Source organism: Aptenodytes patagonicus, chromosome 19 (genome assembly GCF_965638725.1).
Source record: "Aptenodytes patagonicus chromosome 19, bAptPat1.pri.cur, whole genome shotgun sequence".
Classification (NCBI taxonomy): Eukaryota; Metazoa; Chordata; class Aves; order Sphenisciformes; family Spheniscidae; genus Aptenodytes; species Aptenodytes patagonicus.
In genome coordinates, this window is record NC_134967.1 from 1553410 (window position 1) to 1575084 (window position 21675).

Genomic DNA, 21675 nt, shown 5'->3' on the forward strand with positions numbered 1-21675 from the left:
TCTTCTTTTTCTACTAGCCAAGCCAGAAGCTCCCCCAGCTCCAGCGCAAGAAAAGCCTTCGCTATCAGAAGAGGAAATAGAGAGAAAATGCAAATCTATCATTGATGAGTTCTTGCATATTAATGATTTTAAGGTAAGCAAAATGAAAACCTCGCTTTAGCAGAGAGGTCTGTGGGACTGGACTATGTTTTCTCTCCGGGAGCAGTGTCTTTGTAAGCACCCAGCTCACACAGAGGTAACAGAAACGGTGGGGCCTGTCAAAATTCGGGCAGCAGCAGCTCCATGAGCGTTTTTAGGACAGTTGTCTCCCAAACTTGTTTTCTGCCCTGCTAGTAATAGGAAAAGCAGCCTAGCTTGTGTGTTTTAAGTAGCAAGATGTATGTGTATGTGTCATGAATCACTGAGCAGCTCCATAACAACGGCAATTTTGGAAGCAGAAAAGCTAGTGGGAAAATAAACTGAGGTTTTCGTTCAGTTATCAAAGCATGTGCTGTTCTGATCTGGAGGCAGATAAAGCAATACTAAATATTGAACAAACCACTCCAGAGTATTTTTAATAAACATTGAAAATTACTGAGCAGCTGTCATCACTTCCTAGTTAAAGGTTGAAATTTTGTTTCCCTTGTAAACGGATTTTTAGCTTGTCCAGGGAGTTTGCAAGACGTGTTACATTCGCTGCAAAGCTGATTGGTTTGATCTTTTGCTGAAATAAATTTTAAAAACCTGCCAAGTTTGAAATGGCAGCACTAGGGAGTTCCCAGTTTAGCACCCTAAAAGCAGAGTTGCTGCTTGCACTTCATCAGGCTTCCAATTAAAATAGGAAAGAGGAATATTCTTGTGATGGATTGTTTTGGGTTCACATCTAGTAATCAGGAGAAATTATTAAATCCTGGTTTGGAGAGGAGAAAAAAAAAAAAATACACTTTGATTCGCAATGTCCCCCAGCTTGCTGGCCTGGCAGATCTCAGCAGGAGGAGTCAGGGGTGGCGGGGGTGGTTAACAAAGGAGTCTCCGGTCCTTTTTCTTTTTGCGATAGACTTCAAAGTCTAACCCCTGCATGTCTGGGGCTGAGGGGCTGCTTCAGGTTCTGTGCTTGCAAATACAATGACATATTTGTATGGCTGGATGGAAATAGAGTTGAATTGTATTAGACAAGTGCACCTCTGGTTAAAAAAGTACATCAGATTGAGGCAGCTTGTTTGCATTGGGGGTTACTCGATAATTGTAAATTCCCAGTGCTCTTCAAACGCAGCGGGCAGCAAAGCTTCTGACTAACTCAGCTTAAACTCGCATCAACAAGGCCATATATGAGTGTGTTAATGTAGTATATAGCAGAGGAGCAGCCATTTCTCATGAGTTTAGTCTTCAGTATTTAGCCTGGCTGTAAATTAAAACTGCTGAGCCGTATGCCGGCGTCTAGTGACAGCAGGGTCAACCAGCGGCATGTTCACCTGTCTGTCCTGGAGACACTGGCATCCGTCTGGCACGTCTGACGGAAGAGGTCTGACCCGAGCGTGCGGTCTGGGAGCCGCCAGGCTTGTGACCTGCAGAAAAAAGCCGTTCGGGGCCTGCAGAAATGCATCTGGGGCTGCCAGTTCTTGATAACTGAAGGCATAACGTAAGACAAAGAGCAAATGCCTTTAGTCAGGAAGCCCGCTGAGATCCGTTGGGCTGAACCTAGAAGGTCAGTGGAAGACCTTTGCTGATGACAGTGGAGATTTTTGAAGTGTGACATTGAGCGCTTTTCTGAAAGTCTCTATTTAAGAGTGGTTTATTTGCTTAGGTTACAAAATGTACATGCCAGAAAGTAGAAGCGTTATGAAGAGGAAATTTTCCTCCAAATGCTACTCACCTATTTGCTGCCTCTTTATATGGTGCGGGTTGGTAACACAGGCATTTCTGTGCCAGATCAGATCAGCAACGAATCTCACCTAATGTCCTCTTTTTGACTTGGCTTGATATTTGATGAAATAATAGGCGTTTTGGTGGCATCCAGAAGACAATCCCTGTCCTTTCACTGAGCAGCCGAACTGTACCCTGGAGCCTGATTGTGTATTTTAAAATTTCTGTTGCCTGCGTGGTATAAATTCTCATTATTATTATTCGATTGCCATCTCAGGGGTGATTTGTGATGAGGTTCCACAGCCTAGTTCAGCACCTTTGCCTGGTAGCTTCACTAAATATTCGTTTCCAAAAAAAACCAAGGCTAGCAGTCTCTTGATCTGCCATCAAAAAAATCCCCGTCCTGTGTACCAGGTGCTAAGCTGTGCACCCTAAACTATCTTACAGTAGAAAATATTCTTCTGCCCCGTTTTTTGATGTTTTCAGTTCAGGCAAATGATCCTGTGTGTCGTTCGAACAGGAAGCAATGCAGTGCGTGGAGGAGCTGAGCGCTCAGAATCTGCTGCCTGTTTTCGTGCGAGTGGGAGTGGAGTCGACGCTCGAGAGGAGTCAGATCACCAGGGATCACATGGGCCAGTTATTACATCAGTTGGTGCAGTCAGGAAAGCTGAGCAAGCAGGATTTCTTCAAGGGGTTTGTATTCTGCGCATAGAAACGGATACTTTTCTTCAGCGTTCGTTGCAGATGAACACTGTGTTGGAGAGGAACGGTTTCCCACCTTGCTTTGGTATCCTGCCTTCTCCACGCATCCGTTCTGAAGGAGTATTTTTACCAGGGTGTATTTATAAGTAATATAATTATTGTAATATATTTTTAAGTATTTCAAATGCCTTAGTGAATGTAAATATTTTCGTATTTATATAAGTTACTTATTTCTAAGCAACTATGTAGGCGTCTATCTAAATGTGTGCGTTTAGATTTCTGTTTTGTGATGCATTTGCCAATGTTTGCCTTTTGGCAAATCACTGAATATGATTAAAAGAGGAGGAAGTCGTCAAAAATCTTCACATGACGTTAACTCCTGGAAGCTGTGTAGCCTGAAGCCCTGTACGTCCACAGAACCGCAGCCACTGGTAAAACGGGCTTCACCCATACGATGCCATTTCTCAGGACAACTCAACTTTAAGGAGCGGACGTGTCCTCGAGGAGCTGAGGAGGAGAATATGTGCCAGATGCGGTATCAGACGGGTTAGACCTTCCTCGGGAGATCTGAGCCTCAGCTGCTGATTCATTTCAGCTCTCTGGGTTTTGTGTTTCCAGCCTGGATTTGAACGTAGAACGATCCATGTTCCCAGGGAGATCCCCGGCACCACTCAGTTCTCGCTGGGGCTCAGAGCAGGGTGATTAAAACAGGGATAACCATGAAAAGCAGCCAGTGAACGGGCAGATGGAATAATGCTTTCAGATACTGAGTTTCTGGGTAGTTAGCTCCGTCTTGCTGCTTTTATTTGAATCATGTCTCGCACGGTACCACTGACCGCTCCGATGGTGATCTCCCTGCGCCGTGTCTGGCAGTGAATTTCGTCGTGATGCAATCCAGTGGCTCACAGGAAAAGTTTAGGCAGCCCGAGTTCAAAACCATATGGAACAACAGTAAAAAATGTGTATCCACAGGGAGTACACTTTTCTGTGTCCACACAGTCGCTGATGGTCAAAACGACTCGTTTGAAGTGATACATTTCCATAATGGATTTTGATTAAAGCCGTTCCTGTGTTTCTTGGAGCGCGGATAAGTGGCTGTGATGCCAAATAAGTAGGATCTTGATGAAATAGTGGGACATGTGGTCTGAATGTGGCATAAACAAAGTGAAACGGCTCCTGAAGATGATGAAAGGGCAAGTGGTGTTCAGCAGGCACGTGAGAAGAACACTGAAAACCACTGTACTTATTCACGCAAGACAAATTACTGTGTAATTAGGGGTTATGGGATGAGTACTGGTCACAGCGCAAGGCTGGAGAGATACACAACAGGAAACCAATTTCTGGCAGAAACGCTTGGACAAACCTCGTAGTAGTTGAACTAGTAGCAGAGGATGTAAAGAACAAAGCAAAGGAGATGGTGTCTGGGTTTGAAGCATAAGAGAAAATATGCATTTATAGTCAGTAAACTGGACCCCAGAATTTTCAAGGTTTTCAGGGAGAAATGAATCATGATGAAAACCGGCAGGAGAGCCAGAAAAATGATCATCTTGTACCAGGCATGGGAATTGAAGCCACCTACAAGGCTTTTATCGGAAAGAAGAGTTTTGAGCGATTCTGGAAACTGTTTCTAGAGTTGTGGAGCGATTTTGTAATTCATCCTGCCGCGTTTTCTGATCTGGATGGAAGCCTCCCTCTGGTGTACTGAACTTTGTTCTTGTGGTGTTTTACGTTCTTACAGACATTTTGCTGATTACCTTCCATTTGGACTTCTGTTATTATCAATCCCCCTTCTGTAAATATTTGGATTTTTTTTAAGAAGGCTCCATTTAGTAGATGTTTTGTATTTATAGACAAAAATGCTTTTTCTACTTTTACAGGTTTTACTAGCTAGCAAACGATTTTTTACTGGCATATAAGAATTATTGTAAATGGAGTTTTCCTGGATGTATCTGCTGGTTTTATGGAAGGCGATGCCTTTTCCACATACTCTCCGTGTTACTGTGTAGAGGAATTCACTCCTGGCAGTTTTGAAGCACTGAAAGCATAAGATTGGCAATAGTTTTTCTCTCCCCCAGGAGTTTTAAAGTGCAGATTTGCTTTGCAGGAAAGGTCTCAAATTAAATGGTATTTAATGCTTGACATTTTTCCTTCTTCTTTTAAAGTTTTTCAGATACCTTGGAGATGGCGGACGATATGGCCATAGATATACCCCATATTTGGTTGTACCTAGCTGAGTTGGTGACCCCCATGTTAAAAGAAGGAGGAATCTCTATGAGAGAACTTATACAGTAAGCAATGCCGTTCTTTTCCAGTGTCGGTCGAGCTGAGCTGTCTACTATGCTATAGTATTTTCACAGCGTGGTTCCCATCAGCAGATAAAAGACAAATAGTGTTAGAGGCTCAGCTTCTCATACGAGTTGATAAAAGGCTTGCTGCACATCATTCGGGACTTGCACCAGACAGAAAGCTGTGGTGGGAAGGGAGCTTGCTGCTCTGTAGTCACCGTTCAGGGGTGCAAGTTTTATCCGTAAATCTACTTCAATCCTGTTTGTTTCAGCTGAGCTAAAAACTACCCCAGTGTTGTACAGTCGGAGTCTGTACAGAGAGCGCACTGAGGCTCTGAGAATTGGATTTGAAGAGAGCAAGGTATCGCGCCGGAGTCTTTGTGTCTCAGAGTGTGATAACTACCACCTGGGCATTGCCTTAAACGGGCACAAAACCTTGCCTGCGAGACTGGAAACTGTTTCCAGGACCAGAGTTTCTGTATTTTCTACGTGTCCTTATATATTTGGGGATTAACTAGAGGCCAACTGTATGGTTCTCTTTTCCTGTAAGTAAGGTATTAAGAAAATAATAGCCTTTTCCCCGAAAAGGGTCCTGCTACCCGAATGCAGCGTCCTACAAAAATGAGCGGATTTGACATTACATAAAAATAAAGTCTTTGTAATTAGCCCTGTTGTGGCAAGTGCACCGCATCACTGAAGTCTGCTTTATTGGCAGCGCTAGCTAGACCAAATCCTTTATCCCTGGCAGAAGTTAAAGGTGATTTCCTGCCTCGGTTGGATCACTACCCCTTGCCTTGCATTCCAGGCTTGGAGCGCTGTTTTATGAGGATGAAACCGTCTTCAGACAATTCAAATTATAAGGAAAAATATCTGGTTTTCTTTCATTCTAGAGAATTTAGCAAACCTTTGCTTCCTGTGGGAAGAGCCGGCGTCTTGCTTGCTGAAATCTTGCACCTTCTATGCAAACAAATGGTAAGTGTCCGGGTGTACCGTTCGCAGACAGGAGCTGGATGCAGCGAGTGCACGTTTATGCGTGAAGCCTACACGTTTCCCACGTGAAGACATTTAGGGATGGGCCAGCCAGTCCAGATAACCTAGGAAACCTGCCTCTTCATCCCCAGTTTCAAACCAAGCCTTACCGAGGTTCCAAAAAGTGGAGTTAACTCTTTGTTTTTTCTCATCACTTTTCCCTTTTGCAGGTACCTTTGCACCTGGCTTCTTCCAGAAGCTAGAGTGCTGAAATACTGCAAGAGGGACATTCTCAAGGTGTTTCTGGGCTGACCAGAAGCGGCAAGTGCCGGAAATCTTGCGAGAGAGCTGTTCTTGCAGACCGGAGAGGTTCTGAGGGTTCGGATAAGCTTCAGATGGCCTCTCAGACTTCTGGGTGCTTATCCAAACTAAACCTGCCAACTCTTAAGATTCACCCATCACTAGGGGTAGTGACACCTTTTCACCCTGTAACTTCTAGAGCTTTCTTACACATCTCACAGTTGTGTGTCCAAACAGTTTGGTGGTTTCCCTATAATTCTGTCTCCATTTTTTGTCTCCCCCCCCCCCCCCCCCCCCAATCCAGCTAAATATTGCACTTTGGAGAGCATCTATTTTAAACTCTGTAAAATCCCTCCCTTGCCTTTTTTAATTTTTTTTTTTTTTTAAAGCATGCATTCAAATAAGGTTGAATGTTCCAGGAGCATGTCAGTCTAGCGGTGCAAATAGTGACTGTTTATTTATTTATTTTAGCCTTATGCTTGTTTGGACAGTTGACAGTTGACTCCCATTTATTTTTCTCTGTTCTTTGAAAGAAAAGCTGCCGTGCTCTGGGAGTTGAAGCACAGGCTTGGGTTTCTGTTTCTGCCACAGCTTTCTAATCTGACCTTGTCCAGGCCAATACTTGGACTCGGGTATTTCAATGTAATATCAGTTATCTAACCCAGATCCTGATGAATCGTAGCAGGAACTATGCGCAATTAGCTCTTAATGATCTGCATTGTAAACTTCAAATTGTAATCCGCTTTGTGAACTAAAAATCAGGCTGTTTTTGTCGGTGCTTAACTTAGGCTACGCAGTGATCTCCCTTGTGCAGGCACTGTAAGGTAAAGGTTTTTGCAAAGCATTTGGGTGAAAAGAGCTGGTTGTTACTAGTATTTTTATTCTTGTCAGAATTGTATATATGCCATCGTAGGCGGGATACCAAAAGGTCAGCGTGACATTAGAGGATGCGGAAGGTTGAACTGTATGTGCTGCAAACCTTGAGAAAAGCTCCTTTGCAATAAATCCTAGGAATTGAAGGGTGAACTTGGTATTATGTACCTGAATTTGAGGCTTGATCTCTGCACTGAAAACAGCCATGTAAATAATTTCTGAAAGTAGCTTAATTTGCCAGTGCCTTAATGTCAAGGCAGGGTGAGAATGAGGCACAGAGAAAGTTAATGACAGAGTCAGGAGAAGAATCTAAGTCATCTAACTGCCCGCTCTGTGTCACGGCCGTGGGAAACTGCCTTGTTCAGATGTGTCACTTCTCATAGGTAATCTCTGGCTGAAGTCGTTGCAAACCCCGCGTGTCACGTTACGCCTTGTTTATTACCCATCACCGTGGCGTTTGACCACTTGACAAGATGTGTATACCTGTGGCAGGGTTGTGTATATGATTTCTCTTGCACGGGGTTTCCAGACGTTTTCACTTCATTGCTAGGCATCTTGTTTGGTGGCTGAACGGTTCTTTATTTCTCCTGACACAGCTGCACCACTCCGGCTTGTGTAAGCTCCCCTGGTTGTCCCTCAAGTCTTTAAAATGAACAAACTTTGTGTTTTAGAGCCATAAGAAAGTGGGAGCCTTATGGAGGGAGACTGGCCTCAGTTGGAAGGACTACTTACCCGAAGGGGAGGATGTACATACCTTTCTCATGGAACAAGTGAGTTCAGAGCAAGCATTTGCTTAATGATTTTGGCACGCTGATTTTTGGTCCCATGTCCCGTTTGTTCATCCTTTTCCAGCCCATTCCTACGTATAGTTGGGATGGGATGTGGGGTGAAGTGTCTCCCTCACCAAGTTGGGGTTAGATTATTTCGGCACCTCCTTTCTGAAACACTGGGAGGACGGGCTTGTCCCCTCCGATCCCAGGCACACATCTCCCGTCAGCTGGCTTCCTCTAGATCTCTTTCTCCAACTGGGGGGAATGAACTCAAGAATGAGTTTTGCAGCAAGGACAGACGATCTGCAGAAGGGCCAGAATAAATGGTAGCAATTACTCACTCATCCCACCTTGCATTATGATCCCGGGGGGTTTCACAACCGAGAGGAGCCAGGACTTGCCATCCAGGACAATATTTCTATTGCCATCCAGGACTTGCCATCCAAGGCAAGAGGGCACCTTGCAGCTCTTGCTGGTGGTGCTCCTAAGGAAGAAGCTGGAGGTCTCCCTTCGGAGCTCCAAGCGATCCACTGCCCTGTTTTAGCACTTAGGAAGTGCTGCACTGCAGGAAATGAAATGGATTACCAAGGCCTGGGGCTTGCTGAGGGGACTGTAGATCCTCTGTCACATTTTGCAATGAATTGGGGCGTTAGCTGCAATTTCTCTGAGCGAATGCCAGCTCTGGTAATTGCATTCCAGCTCCCCGTCGTTTTAGTTGAGCAACATGCACTTTATTTTGTGCACGCTCGTATTGCGCAGGGCTGGAGTTGCTCTGAGATGCCTGGCTGTCTTTGCTGGATAATGTAGTTCCCACGTGTTTGTAAAATGCTTTATAATCTTTGGAACAGAAAAAGTTTATAAATCGTTGTAATGATAACTTGGCAGTTGAAAGGTGCCAGAAAGCAGAATTGAAGTGTAGCTTGCTGCCTCAGTTTGGTATAACTCAGCATAGGAAAGTATATTTAACTAATTCTCATCATCACCTCTGATGTTGCAGAAGTTGGACTTCACGGAGTCCGACTGTTCCAGTTCCTCAGAAGCACTTTCAGAGAAAGAACTCTCTGCGGAAGAGCTGAACAAGCAGCTAGAAAAACTCATTGTTGAGGACAAGGCGAATGATGAACAAATCTTTGACTGGGTAGAGGTACAAAGACTATTTTCACCCTCCCTGCACACAGTTCGTTAACTGCTTTCGTAAATGTTTTCTCATGTAAAGGAGCATCTCTGCAGGCTGCTCTCCAGGCACTAAGGGAGGCAGCTAGGCACTAAGCTCCTCCCTAGACACTAAGATGATTAGGTCTGTGCAAGCAACACTTCCAAAGAATTAAAATCTAAAATATAATCAGTCAGTTATTTCAAAGTAAGCTTTAGGAAGAAAGAATTTTAGCCGTATTAACATACAACTGTGTAACTACCTTTTAAATACTGTAGACTTTTTGACCCTGAAAACACTGCTTCTGGCTACTTACTACATTTTAGACCGAGTACACTGCTACATTCTTTCTTCCCAAAACTTGGGATAAAAGCATCTCATTGCTTTTTACTAGGTAACCTACCAAATTCCCCCTGCCCTGCTGCAGAAACATCCTGGGCGGTCACTGAGAGCACGTGTACCTTTCCCAGTGCGTTGGACCAGTCACTGTAAAAGAAAATAAAGAAAAAAGAAAAAACAGAAGCCCTGTCATCCCACTGAACTTTTGCCCTCTATCTCTGGCTGCATCCTTTAAGCTGGATTTTAAGTCTAGTGTCTGAAATGATACTCAGCCTGATTCATTTAGATCTGTGCTTACAGCTAAATCTTGGTCAGCATCATTTCAGTTATTTCTATTGCTGGAGCAGTGTGTTAGAAATGTCGTTTTTCTGCTGCCGTTAGAGAAGTCGGGAGTGGAATGAAAGCAGCACTGAAAATCGGGGGACACCCACAGATCTCTTTGTAGTCTTGGACAAGTTACATACCATTCTCTGAATTTCTTCTACAAAGCAAACAAATCCCCACCCAAGGAGCATGCTGTAAAATTTGGTGAAAGAGCCTAAAACTCTTAGAAAATGCATAAGGGCGTTGTAAAAGCCAAGCGTTGTTGGTTTGGTTTGTTTCTCGGGGCAAGTGACTAGTTGTGGGAGTAGCTAAATGGTGTATCGATCGTATGAGAACTGTTGTTGCATGTTGACCTACCTGAGCTAGTTTCCAGAAGTGAATGGGAAAGCTGAATTTTTGCAGAGGGGCGAACTGGATTTCTACCGCAGCAGCTTTTGCTGAACTTGAACTTGCTGCCAAATTCAGCAGTGGAGTTTGGAAATGGTTGCTCTCATGCAGCGGCATGTTTTTAACTGGTCCATTTACTCTTGATTTCAGGCTAATCTAGATGAAAGCCAGATGAGTTCACCTACATTCCTTAGAGCTTTAATGACAGCAGTTTGTAAAGCAGCTATTATAGGTGAGTAACTTGCAATGTCAACACCATACAAACCAAACGTGCAAAGAATTATTTTACATTTTTCAGGTTTATATCACTTTTCCCTCCCCCGAGGCTGTTTTTTATCACACACTTAAAGACTTTTGCACCGCATTGAATTCTAGTGCTCGAGAGCAGGACGTCCGTTCCCCCTGCGACAGCCAGGCGCTTTGCTGGTTGTAGTGTCCTCGAGGCCCTAGTGTGTCCCAGTGACCTTGCGTGAGCAGACGTTTCGGATGACTCTTGAGTAATGCCAGAGCGTTCATTGATTTTTCTAGTGAAGGTGGAAATGCGCTAGACGTTATTAAGATAATTAGCATTTCCACTCCTGTGTCAGCAAGTACGTGTGGGCGCTCTACCATCGCAGATTGCCACGTGCGAGTTGGAAGCGTGGGTTGCAGAAGAGAAGCCAGCCTGCATCTCTGTCTTGTTAATAGTTTTATGTCCAAAGTTGCAATTTTGGAAAGACAGTTTATGTGGATTACTTGAATGTATGGCAGTCGGCTGGAAATGGAGGAAAGGGTGGGTTCCCAAGTCAGACATGTGAGCCTCAGATCCTCAGGGGAGCTTGAATAAAGCGCTGCAGCCAGAAACATCTGGTCAGTTCACTTTGTTTTCTTTACCTTTACTGCTGGCATCTGGCAAGGCAAAAAATTGCGCTTGTAAAGCAGCCAGTTCTGCTCTTAGCTCTAAGAGTCACACTTGGTGGAGAGAATGGTCTGAACTTCATCTTGCTGCGAGGGGGAAAGACAGCCCAGCTCCTTTCTTCTCCATGAGACCAGAACCCTTCTGATGCCACCTAGTGTTAATGGTGAAATGACACAGGATTTGATTACAAATGTTTCAGGGTTCCCTGATGTGTATCAGGAACATCTTCTGTTTTACGTTTTGACCTTGCCTCTGTGAGGGTTTTTTTCCTTTTGTTTTCAAAATATCACTTAATTGTGTCGCATGATCTACTTAAAAGCTGCTGAATAATTTATCCATCTTGCTGATGGACTTCTAATGCGTATATTTTATATATTCCTGATTTCCTATGTCATGTGCAGCTTATGATTCTGTTTCTGCCTTAGTATTTTTAGAAAAAAAAGACACAATTTTCTAAAAACCTTCTATATAAATGAAATTTTAGCCGTAGCCATTGTACGCACTTTGGACAGCCAGTTGTCTGTGGAAACAACAACGATTTGCACTGCAAAGTAAGGCTGTAATTCTTCTGCGTGTGTCAGCAGGCTGGTTAGGGCCAGGGTCGCTGCAGATACTGGTTGAATTTGGGGAACTGCAGGAACCAAGACTTCCAGAAAAAGCTATTGATCGGAAATACTTCCTGTTGTTTCTCGTCCTCCTTTCTCTCCACGCTGTCCTGTATCTGTGATTTCTATTTGAATAAATAAAGGCGATAAAAGATCCGCCCCTGCTGCCATGTACCAAAGCTGACCCTGTTTTCTTCTCTTCCCTCAGCGGACTCTTCTAGCTTTCGTGTGGACGCTGCTGTTATCAAACAGAGAGTGCCGATCTTACTCAAGTACCTAGACTCAGACACGGAGAAGGAACTACAAGCACTTTATGCACTACAAGCATCAATAGTAAAACTTGATCAGCCTCCTAGTAAGTGTTGCTTCTGTGCTGGGGATTTGAACTCTGACAGCATAAGGAAAGGTTGTTTCTGCGAGAGTAAAGTCTAGTGGTAGGGACTGGAAGAGGATGTGCTTTTCCCTACCTTTGTACTTAGCAGATGAGAGAAAACAGCGTACAGTGGTTTCTGCTTGTCCAGATTCCAGCTTTTAGAGCAGTGCAGGTCCCCAAATGCTTGGCCAGAGGCTGGCTCTTCCCTTGGGTGCTCCTGTAAGCAGCCATGCAGAAGGAAGGACAAACCTCTGTTGATAAAAAGAGAGGGGGGAGGGGAGGAAGAGCAGTAAAAAATAATCTGTTGAGTCTACAATACCTGGACATGTGAGAGCACCAGGCATTGTAATTGCATTGCTGCACCACAGATGTCTGTGGACTCGGAGGGAATCAAATGAGTTGAACAACTGATGAGTCTTGTCCCAGAGACACTGCAGAAAACTCTTGTTGGAAAAGAGGCAAGGGAGTTGCCCGAGAAGTAGGAATTCCCAGGGAGTGTGCAGCACAAAATCAGAGTGCCAAAAAACACCCGAGTTGATGGTCCGTAGCTTTAAGGCACCAGTTGTTCGTTATCCCTCCTGCTGAGCCACAAAAAATCGGGTGTTGGAGAGGAGCCAGGCTGCCAGGTTGCACGGTCCAGCGAGAGGAGGACAGGCTGCTGTGGATTCTGTTTGCCGGCCAATCCCTAGATAATACGTTCCCACGGCTGTTTTCCCAGCTTTCCCTTTTCTGCGGAGCATGTGTTATCCGATGGCATCAGAGGGACCTGTTTTCCCTCTCAGCTGTGTGTAACCAGCCAGGAAGCAATAACTCAATAAACAGACCTTCCTTTTACTTGTATCTGCATCTCTTGCATTAAAGGTCACGTTAATCCCCTTATCCGTAACCGTGTCTTTGTCTGCTGCCTTAAACTGCGCAGTACTAACAGCTGTTCTCTCCCGTTATTCCATTATTTCAGATTTGTTGCGGATGTTTTTTGATTGCCTGTATGATGAGGAGGTAATATCAGAGGATGCCTTCTACAAGTGGGAAAGCAGCAAGGACCCAGCGGAGCAGAACGGGAAAGGAGTAGCGCTAAAATCTGTCACAGCATTCTTCACGTGGCTACGGGAGGCCGAAGAGGAGTCAGAGGATAATTAAAACTTAAAATACAGAGGAAAAAAAAAAAAAGAAACAATTTAAGTATTTTTTTAAAAAGTTTCACGTCTTCGCCAATCACAGTGCAGCAAGGCCAATTCTCGCGCAGACCCCCCCTTCCCCCACACATGCACGAGTGGGAGAGGTAAAAATAGATAAACACAAAGGTGATCATGGAGGAAAAAAGGTACTTGAAAAAAAAAAGTAAACTTCAAACCTGAGGGCGGGAGCACTAAACCAAAATACATGTATTATTTATAGAAAATATTTTCTGTTTTAATCTTTTTTTTTCTTTTCTTTTTAAACAAGGACTCATACTTACAAAAACACAAAGCGAAACAAATCTGTTTAGCAAAAAAAAAAAGTTGAAAACTTTTAATTTATTATTTTAAGGACTGCAAATGCCAGTGTAATTTTTAAATTTGCAGTTTCTGTAAACAAATTGTATAATAGAACAAAAGCAGAGAAATAAATTTCCCTCCCCTTCATATGCACCTCAGTTTTGTTTCAAAGCATGATAAATAGACAAAACTTTCAAGGGGGTTGGGGTAAGCTAGATGAGGAAGAGATCAATTTTTTTTTTTTAATTGTCATCAGATTTTCCTGCCTGCCTCTCAGCTTGCTTCAGAAATTTAAAAAGAAAATAGTAATCAAAACGTACATAACCTTGGAACAGAAGGAAATGCATTTGAGAAAACCGCTGCGGACCAGAGTGCTCCGAAAATAACTCATTCAAAACAGTGCTACCCTGGGGAAAAAGTACTAGTGATACTTTCAGAACCTTTAGAGCAACTTTAAGGCTTGTAAATACATAGAACAAATATTTAAAAAAAGAAAAAAAGAAATTGACTCAATACTATTTCTTTTCACTTTCAAAATATAAAGAACAAAATAAAGACAAACATTGCAAGTTTAAAAGAAAGTAAAACGACTTCTCCTTTGACAGCTGCTGAATGTGTGCACCATCTCTGAGCGGTGCTGGCTTCCTTTTCATTGTGTAGATCCTCGGTTCCAAATTGTGTACATATAGTGTGTGTATGTATGTGTGTCTACCAAAAAAAGAGGGGTGAGAGCAATTGTTGTTTAAAAAAAAAAAAAGAAAAAGAAAAAAAAAAAAGGGGGTTGCTGCTTGGGAGACCTTTTCTGCAGAGAGAACTTAATGGCCGATGAGCAGCTGGCTGGGCTGCTGTACCGTGTAGGTGCGTTTGGTTCCCAGCACATTGCCACGAGGCTGGGAGACGACCTCGGGGCGGTCGGTGCCCGATCCCAGCTCGGTTTTTCCAGCCGTGCGGCCGCGGTGTCTCTCTCGTGTGACTCGGATCAGTGGTGTCGTCCTGGGGACTTGGGACCCTGGTAGCTCCGGAGGTCGCAGCCGCTCGAGCAGAGAACCAACAGCCCTTCACCATGGCTTGTGCATCCGTTGCTGCCCAGCTTCTGCCGCTGCCCTTCACATCTGTCGGTTGCCTTGCTGTGCCTAAGGAACCCAAAGACCCGTACGGGTGAAGACGAAAGCACCCTACGCGAGTCAAGAGGTAGAACAAGCGATGCGGTGCTCTTCCCGGCTCTGCCCACCCCGTGACGGTGTCTGAAGTCTGAGTGCAGCTCGGGTACAGATTAACAGTGGTCGCTTTGCAGTGCAGTCGGAGCGCCTGTTTTCTGTGTGCCCAAAGGGACCTCAACCGCGCCCCAGCGCCGCGCAGTCCTCCAAACTGAGCTGCTGCTGAGTACATTAAGTCTCTTGTGTGTCTCTCTTCAACAACCAAAGATGACCTGCTGGCTCTCACTGTGAAAAAGCATCTACTATAATACAGTCTGCAAAGTTTGTGAAGCCCTAAAATGTAGTTTGTGAACTGTGGTCCGTGGACCGCGAGTAACCTGTGGAGCATTTGCTGGTGGTCTGTGCAGCACTAGCTGCTCACATGATGCTGTCTTTTTCTTTCCAGCTGCTAAATCACTTCTTTTTTAAAAAAAAAAACAAAAAACAAAAAAAACAAAAAAACAACAACCAGGAAAAACAAGAAAAAAAAAAAGGCTACAAATACATTAAATACTTTCCTAATCTTACTTTTACATGTAAACAATTGCTGTACTTGCATAAGGATGTTATTTGATCACCGAGGGGAAGGGAGGAGGGTGCCTGGTTGTGGCTGGAGGGGAGATGTCCACAAGACGCTTTCCCTGTTAACATGTGTTCCACGCCATGAATCTTGAGCTAGAGAATCCATGGCCTAAAACACTAGAGCATTGTTTGGGTTTTTTTTAGTAACAATAAAACACTTTTCTCTGATGTTTTGTTAAAAAAAAAAAAAAAAATATTCTCACCCTTAATATATGCATATGTATGTATCTGCTTGTATGACATCCAGCGACTCCTCGTCCTCAGCCGCTTCCTCTCCCGGCCTCACAGTTGGGCCCAGCGGTTTGGTGACAGGCGCTCTCAAGATCTCCGAAAGGGTCATCCGCACAGAAACTCCCCCCCCAGCGGGTCTCAAGGTGTGTCTGTTAAACCTCTGCAGAAGGTCGTGTGGGTGCTCTTCTCGCAAAAGTCATTTTTGAGCCAGAACGTGAGCGGGTACGTGATGGTTTGTAGCAGTTAAATAGTTGAATTAAATGGATGCGAGTTTGTATGTAAATGAGGCCAAATATTTGCCAAGTCGGTGTGTGCACCTGATGAATTTCCTCTCTGAGGATGGGCAGTGTCAGACCCTGCTGGGAATGTGAGCGTGCGACACCGGAGCCGTGCTGTGCAAGGACTGCAATTTATTTATCGATTGCCTTGAATCAGAAAGGAAGAAATTGCTAGAGCCTTTGAACAGCTACGTGGATCAAAGTGTGTCGGGGCGGGGGAATTTATTTGGGGAGCTTGAATCTTTTGGCTGAAAGAGTTGGAAAACCACTGGCTGGAGAGCATGGGAACAGTGAGCATGTGGGTAGAGGAGAGATGAGAAAGTCTCTCCCCTCCTTGTTTGAGCCTTTTAATCTTAAATGTTGCAGGGGGTGAGAAGTTGCCCTGTTAGCGTCCTGCAAATGCCAGGAAGGGAGTTTTCAGAGGTTTTAAGTGTTCGGGTTTTTTTCCAGAATTACCCAAAGGCTCTGGAAAGGTGGGTTTGCAGCATGGCAAGCTTTGCATTTTCTTCAGCTAGATCAGTTAAGCTTCACGTGGAGTGCTGTGAGCAGTTTATGCACGAGACCTTGAGGTCTCCAGCTGTGGGTATGTTACCTCGAGGTTCATCTTCCCACAAATGTCACCACAAGGAGCCTGTCTGGCACCAGTCTTGGACCGAAACTGCTTCCTCTGTTCCCCTCGTGCTGTTTGCCACGTGCCACTTGGTTACCTGCACCCGTACCAAGATGTGGTTTCTTTTCAGTCGTCTTCTAGATCAGCACAGGTTTGCTGGCAGTTGTGGCTCCTCGGGATGCAGCCCGTGGTCCCGGAAGATCTTTGCAACACATCTTCTCCTGAAGGGTATTAAAATACAAAAAACTAAGAGATATATGAAACAGAAAAGGGGATAATTAAAAGAGGTTCCCATGGGAATGTGATTTCTGGGAGCCTCATTTTACGTAAGTGAGGAGAGGTGAGTTGTGGTTACTCCTACCTAACATTACAGCAAAGCCTAAGCGGGGAGGACAGCAGATTTCCCCCAAGAATACTAAAGGTTTGGGTGTGTTGGGTTTTTTTTTCTTCCCAGTCTTGGTCCTGTAAGGCCTTTAAACACATATTCTGGGCAGGCTCGTGAACGTGGCAGGGAGTTAATGCAGCTCGGCAGGAAAGAGCTGCGTTAGAAGCCATTTCCACTGCTGGGAGCCCTTCTTGTGCTGAGGCTGTGCGCACTATCAATGGCACAGGTAAGGAGGAGCAGATGCATCGCTTACGTCCCCGCTTATTGCTGAAAATGTCCCCAAACCTGAAGAAGTCAAACAGAAAGTTTCCAGGCCAGGTGTCTGCCTAAGGCTGGTTTCTTTCTAGGAAAGCGTTTTCAGAAATGGATCGGCCGTTTCTGTGAACGAGGTCAGGGACTACACCGATACCAGACGTTGCGCTATGTCTGCTTGCGTTAACTTGTTCGGGTCTTAACCTTATTTTCTCAAGAAGCCTCGGGTCCAGGAGCAGACCTTGGTGTGTGGAAAAATCTTTTGCCCGGGATCAGCCCTCCCTGGTGCAGGAGCTGGTAGCCAAAGAGGCCACGTGGCAGGAGAGGGATTCCTCTGCAGAGATGGTTTTTAGTGTGCACAAGGTGGGTTTAAGCCAGTAGTAACTTACACTGGTCGTTGCTGCGTTCCTGCGACCCACAGAGCTTTTGGTTGCAATCCCATAGACCGTTTTTTCTGATAAAGGAAAAAAGTCCTGTTAACTCGCTGAGCATCCTGAAAACGTTTAAAACCAATTGCAGATGTCAGCGTCTCGTTGGCAAAAGGGTGGCTGTGATTGTTCCTACTGTGTTTTGTCCCAGCGTTGAGTCGTTTTTACAGACGAAGGGACCTGAAGCTGGTTGCCTTGTCAGGAGTGTCCACTGCAGAGCAGAAAAGCTGTTATAACCATGCCCCTGGCGCTGCTCACTTCATATGTTTTACAGACGTAAGAGGGTTTAGCTTTGGGGGCGGTAAGCTCAAAATCAGACCCCCCCAAATGCTTTTATGCCCTTAGATCCAACACCTCTACCTTCCCTAAGGACTGCACCAGGGAAATGGCTATAACCAGCCTCAAGGCACTGAACTCCCTTGGCCACAGGTCGGTACATGACGGTGGTGAGATGCTGCGTGGTAGGAGTTTGGTCGGGGCTGCCGTGCGCTACGTGGGGATGAAGCCGTCGGGAGATGTTCAGGCTGGCAAGCGCTCCGCGCTCCCGCTTTACGCAGTTGGTCTGCCAGGGAGAGCTTGGCCTTTCTGCTCTTTGGAAGACGTTGGCCCTCTGCTGCTACCTGATCCCAGGCCAACTGAGCGGCATCTCCAGCCAAGCAGCGTCAGCAGGAGCGTCAGCTCTTCACACGCCACTTTCTTTTAATAAGGTGCCAACCTGGAGGCTTGCACAAGACGCCATGCGCTGATAGAAACTCCAAGCAATGGTGTGATGTGGCCTGGGCGGACACGTGCAAGCTGCAACAACCATAGGATGGAGCCTGGGGATGAGGAGGCTTCAGCCCAGAGGGTCCTGCTTGGCTGCCCGACTCCCAGCCCAGCTCTGTGGATAGATAACCCGCAAGGAGGCGTTGCAGGAAAACCACAGCGATGGGCAAGCAACCGCAGCAAGAGATCAATTAGTTCACTCAGCTTCCAGCAGTGTGACTAAATGCCTGCCAATATCCGAGAAAACTTCACTAGAAGTTGTCTACCCTTGTATTTTCCAAGGGGCTCCGCTTGCCACCTGCAGGTAACCATCATGGAACTGTGGTTTGCTGAAATTAACTCCTGCTTATTCCCGATGGTGATCTGTGGAAAGCTTTGGTCACATGGCACCGGTTTCTCTTCCTCGTTTCCAGCTGCTGAATTGCGCTGAAATGGCAACAGAAATAGAACCAGCTCCGGCTCCGTTCAGTACTTTCCAAAGGGGAATTTGTCCAAGTGTGCAGTTGCTGTCCCAGCTGCAGGGATGGTTGTGCTGTGGTTGCAAATTGGAAAGGGGAGAGGGGGCTTGGGGAAGGCAATCGATGCTTTCAGTTAGGAAATCCTTGTGTTACTGAGCAAGCGGAGAGAACGGTAAAGCCTGGCTCTTGCACGCTTGGTTGTCTTGTTGCAGCCCCCTGCAAGGTTTAACGGCAGATATTGTCGTGAAGCAGAGTTTTACTAAGCCCGCAGGGTACAGAGCATTAACGAACGTGGAGCGGAGCACTGTTAAAAGTGTTTTATCACAGCGTTGCAGAGAACAGCTGGAAGGGAGCTGAAAAGATCATCTCTGCGGATGCAGCTGGTACCTTCGGGTCTCACCCGCGAAGGAAAATTGGTCATTTCAGTGTTGCAGAATAAGCTATTCTGAAATAACGCCTGGTGCAAATGCTCTGTGCCGTTGAAGACGGCCCAAAGTGAATAATCTCAGTCCCGGCCACCTCCCGTTTGTGCGCGAGCGAGTTGTGCTGGAAAACCACATACTTCACCAAAAGTGGCTGGCCTGAGATGGGAGCGGGCACTCGACCTCTTCAGCGCTTTGCAGGGTTGCGGCACCACCGCCGGATGAATTTATGGTGACAGGCGCAGCGCGCAGGTCTGTTCTCCTGCCGCACAGCTCTGCTTGGGTGTTTTCATACACCGTGATCATCAAACGCAAGGAATTTCACACAACTTCTCTGCAAAACCGGGGAGTCGAGTGTTTTACCCATCCTCCAAGGAAACACATCTGACTCTTCAGGCCTCCTCCAACATCGTAAGGTGGATATTTTGAGCAGGAGCCTGAGCTGTGGCTGACACATCTCGAAGAAAAGCCAGTTGACAAGATTTCCCACGGAGAGATGAGCGAGCCAGCACTAGAGCTGACCGTACGCTTCAAACAAAAGCCATCGCCAAAAATGCTTTAAATTCCTGCTCAACCCAAAGGTTTTCTGCCTTCCCAGCAAGGCTCACTGGCATGGCGCTGCTCTCTTATGGCTGCAGGACCGGCACGGAGGCCGGAGTCCAGCCAGGCTGCTGCATGCGCCTGGCGTGCTGCTGATTGCAGGGGCGTACGGTGCATGCGCGGCAGCCAAAAATGAGCTTTTTGCGGCTGCAAAAGCATCCCAGCCGGGAGGTGTTAGTGACAGTAAGTTATTACCTGCCTGGGCGAGGGGAACGGCCGCTGCGTGCTCCGTGCTGCAGCCCGCTACTAACCGATTTTAATCTGAAACGGTGTTTGGCTCGGAGAGCAAAGGAATTTAGCAAATTCCTGCTGCCAGATGTTAGCTGCGGGGATATGCGGCCTTGGGAGAGGTGTGTTGTCCCAGCGTGAAACGCCGAGCTGGTGGACTTCAACTTCTCCTTGGCTTAGAGGAGCTGTCATTTCCATTTGCCTGCTTTGGGTAAAATAAATCACTACTGTAATGCCAAAAGTGCTACAGAAAAAAACCCACAACTTCCAGCTGCTGGTCTCCCAGTGATGATGGCATCTGCCTCGTTAGCAATAAGGATCTATTTCAAATTAGAGTGTCTCTAGAAAAGCAGCAGCCTGTGGAAGCTGCTTAGTCCACAACATTTTCCTGCTCCAAATTTCTGTCAGCTCCAGTGGCATTTCTGTCATATATTTGCTCCAGAATGGAGCAAACTTTGGTAAATTTAAGCATATTTTTATTCATTTGCTAGGAACTGATATAAAAATGGGTGCTCTGATGAACAGAATACCCCCTGGAAAAGGGGAAATGGTTTGAAAAGATAAACCTAACTGGATTAGCCTTAAGGGTAGCTGTTAGAGGGGCAGCAACAGGGATCAGCTGGGAGGTGGTGTAGGGCGACACTGGGAAAAGTACGGAGAAAAAATTATTAGGAAGCTGATAAAGAATGAAGAGATCAAAGGTGAAGTCTGGAAGGCCACAAAGTGGCAGGGAATATGTATTTTTGAGTTGAAACCAAAAATGGAGTAATTTTTGCACTGAATTACAGGAAATACGGAGCTGACACTAGGACTCTGCCACTGAAAAGGGTAAGTATGAATTGGAAGAGAATTGTAAGTTTTTCTGGTGATCATTGGACATGCGTCTTTGGTAAAGTGAACCAGCAACTAAGTGGAAAATTGTGGTTAAAGGACGTCACCTCATCTCTTCTAAAAGTCCATATTTCTACTGGAGATGTAAAGGGGAAAAAAAAATCCAGAAGTAAAAAGCAGCTCAAGTGTAAAGACAAGAATTGCGTGTGGGACCGTGGGAAGGGTGACGCCGCTGCATAACAGGTAAGTGCTTCGTCACTTAATACTTCCATGTGCTGCAGGCAAAAGGCCCCTGGGAGTTTGTGTGTGGCTCTACAAGTGGGAAGTGATTATGGATGTGAGAGACCCTCATTAATTAAATGTTTTGATTCTGTGATGGTTATGGGATAGTTATACTCTGCAGCACTCCCTGTGCAAATCCACCGGGTCAAGCTGAGAACAGCAGCAACTGTCCCCTCAACGGCCGGGCACGCCTCGGGCTGAACGGAAACTTCAAGGCAGAAGAGCAAGGGTCCTGCTCGAGCGATCCCATCAAACCAAAATAACTCCCTTGGGACACACGTTCAGGGATAAACAGATCTAAAGGTAAGAAGCAGTAGACACATGCTACCCAATTTAAGTTTGATGATGGCTTCTTGGGGAATATTAGTTTTTCAAAGCATGAGAAGCTGAAGAGGCAGCAGCAGAATGTGAAGCTTTAGGGATGAAAGAGCAAGGCAACGGGAAGGAGCTGCCCAGCCTGCTGGCGATTAGACACGGGACGAAATGGAAAAAGGATCAAACTCTCCCTCAGCCAGGCAGACTGTGGGCCAAAAACGTATAAAAGTCTATCAAAACAAACGCAAAAGTTGAGTTAAAAATGGAAAAGGAAAAAAATCACCAAAAACTTGGGGTGACGACACCAGAGGCAAGGCCTAAATATAATCACAGCTGAAGTTTGGAGCTGCAGGCCAATATTAAAACAGAATTTAGCAACAAAGACGCTGTGTTCGCTTAGCCAGCGGGGTCAAGAACATTATCGGCAGAAGCTGATGTCAACGTATGAGGTGCACAAAGGTAATAATAATCTTGTGTTTTGTACCATATGTGGCAGGTAGCTGTTAAGCAACAC

At 45.6% G+C, this 21675-nt stretch overlaps 1 protein-coding gene across 17 annotated transcripts in view; it reads left to right on the forward strand.

The window, feature by feature from the left end:
* EIF4G3 (eukaryotic translation initiation factor 4 gamma 3) overlaps positions 1–15590 on the forward strand; it is a 151765-nt gene extending 136175 nt beyond the window's left edge. For all 17 annotated transcript variants that reach the window (XM_076356315.1, XM_076356316.1, XM_076356323.1 and 14 more), the window contains 9 exons: positions 18–133; positions 2363–2535; positions 4707–4832; positions 5720–5801; positions 7643–7741; positions 8739–8885; positions 10095–10176; positions 11656–11802; positions 12779–15590. In XM_076356315.1, coding sequence (XP_076212430.1) covers positions 18–133; positions 2363–2535; positions 4707–4832; positions 5720–5801; positions 7643–7741; positions 8739–8885; positions 10095–10176; positions 11656–11802; positions 12779–12960 — 1154 coding nt within the window. In that variant the 3' untranslated portion in view covers positions 12961–15590. The remainder of the gene's footprint in view (positions 1–17; positions 134–2362; positions 2536–4706; positions 4833–5719; positions 5802–7642; positions 7742–8738; positions 8886–10094; positions 10177–11655; positions 11803–12778) is intronic.
* Positions 15591–21675: the final 6085 nt, after the last annotated feature.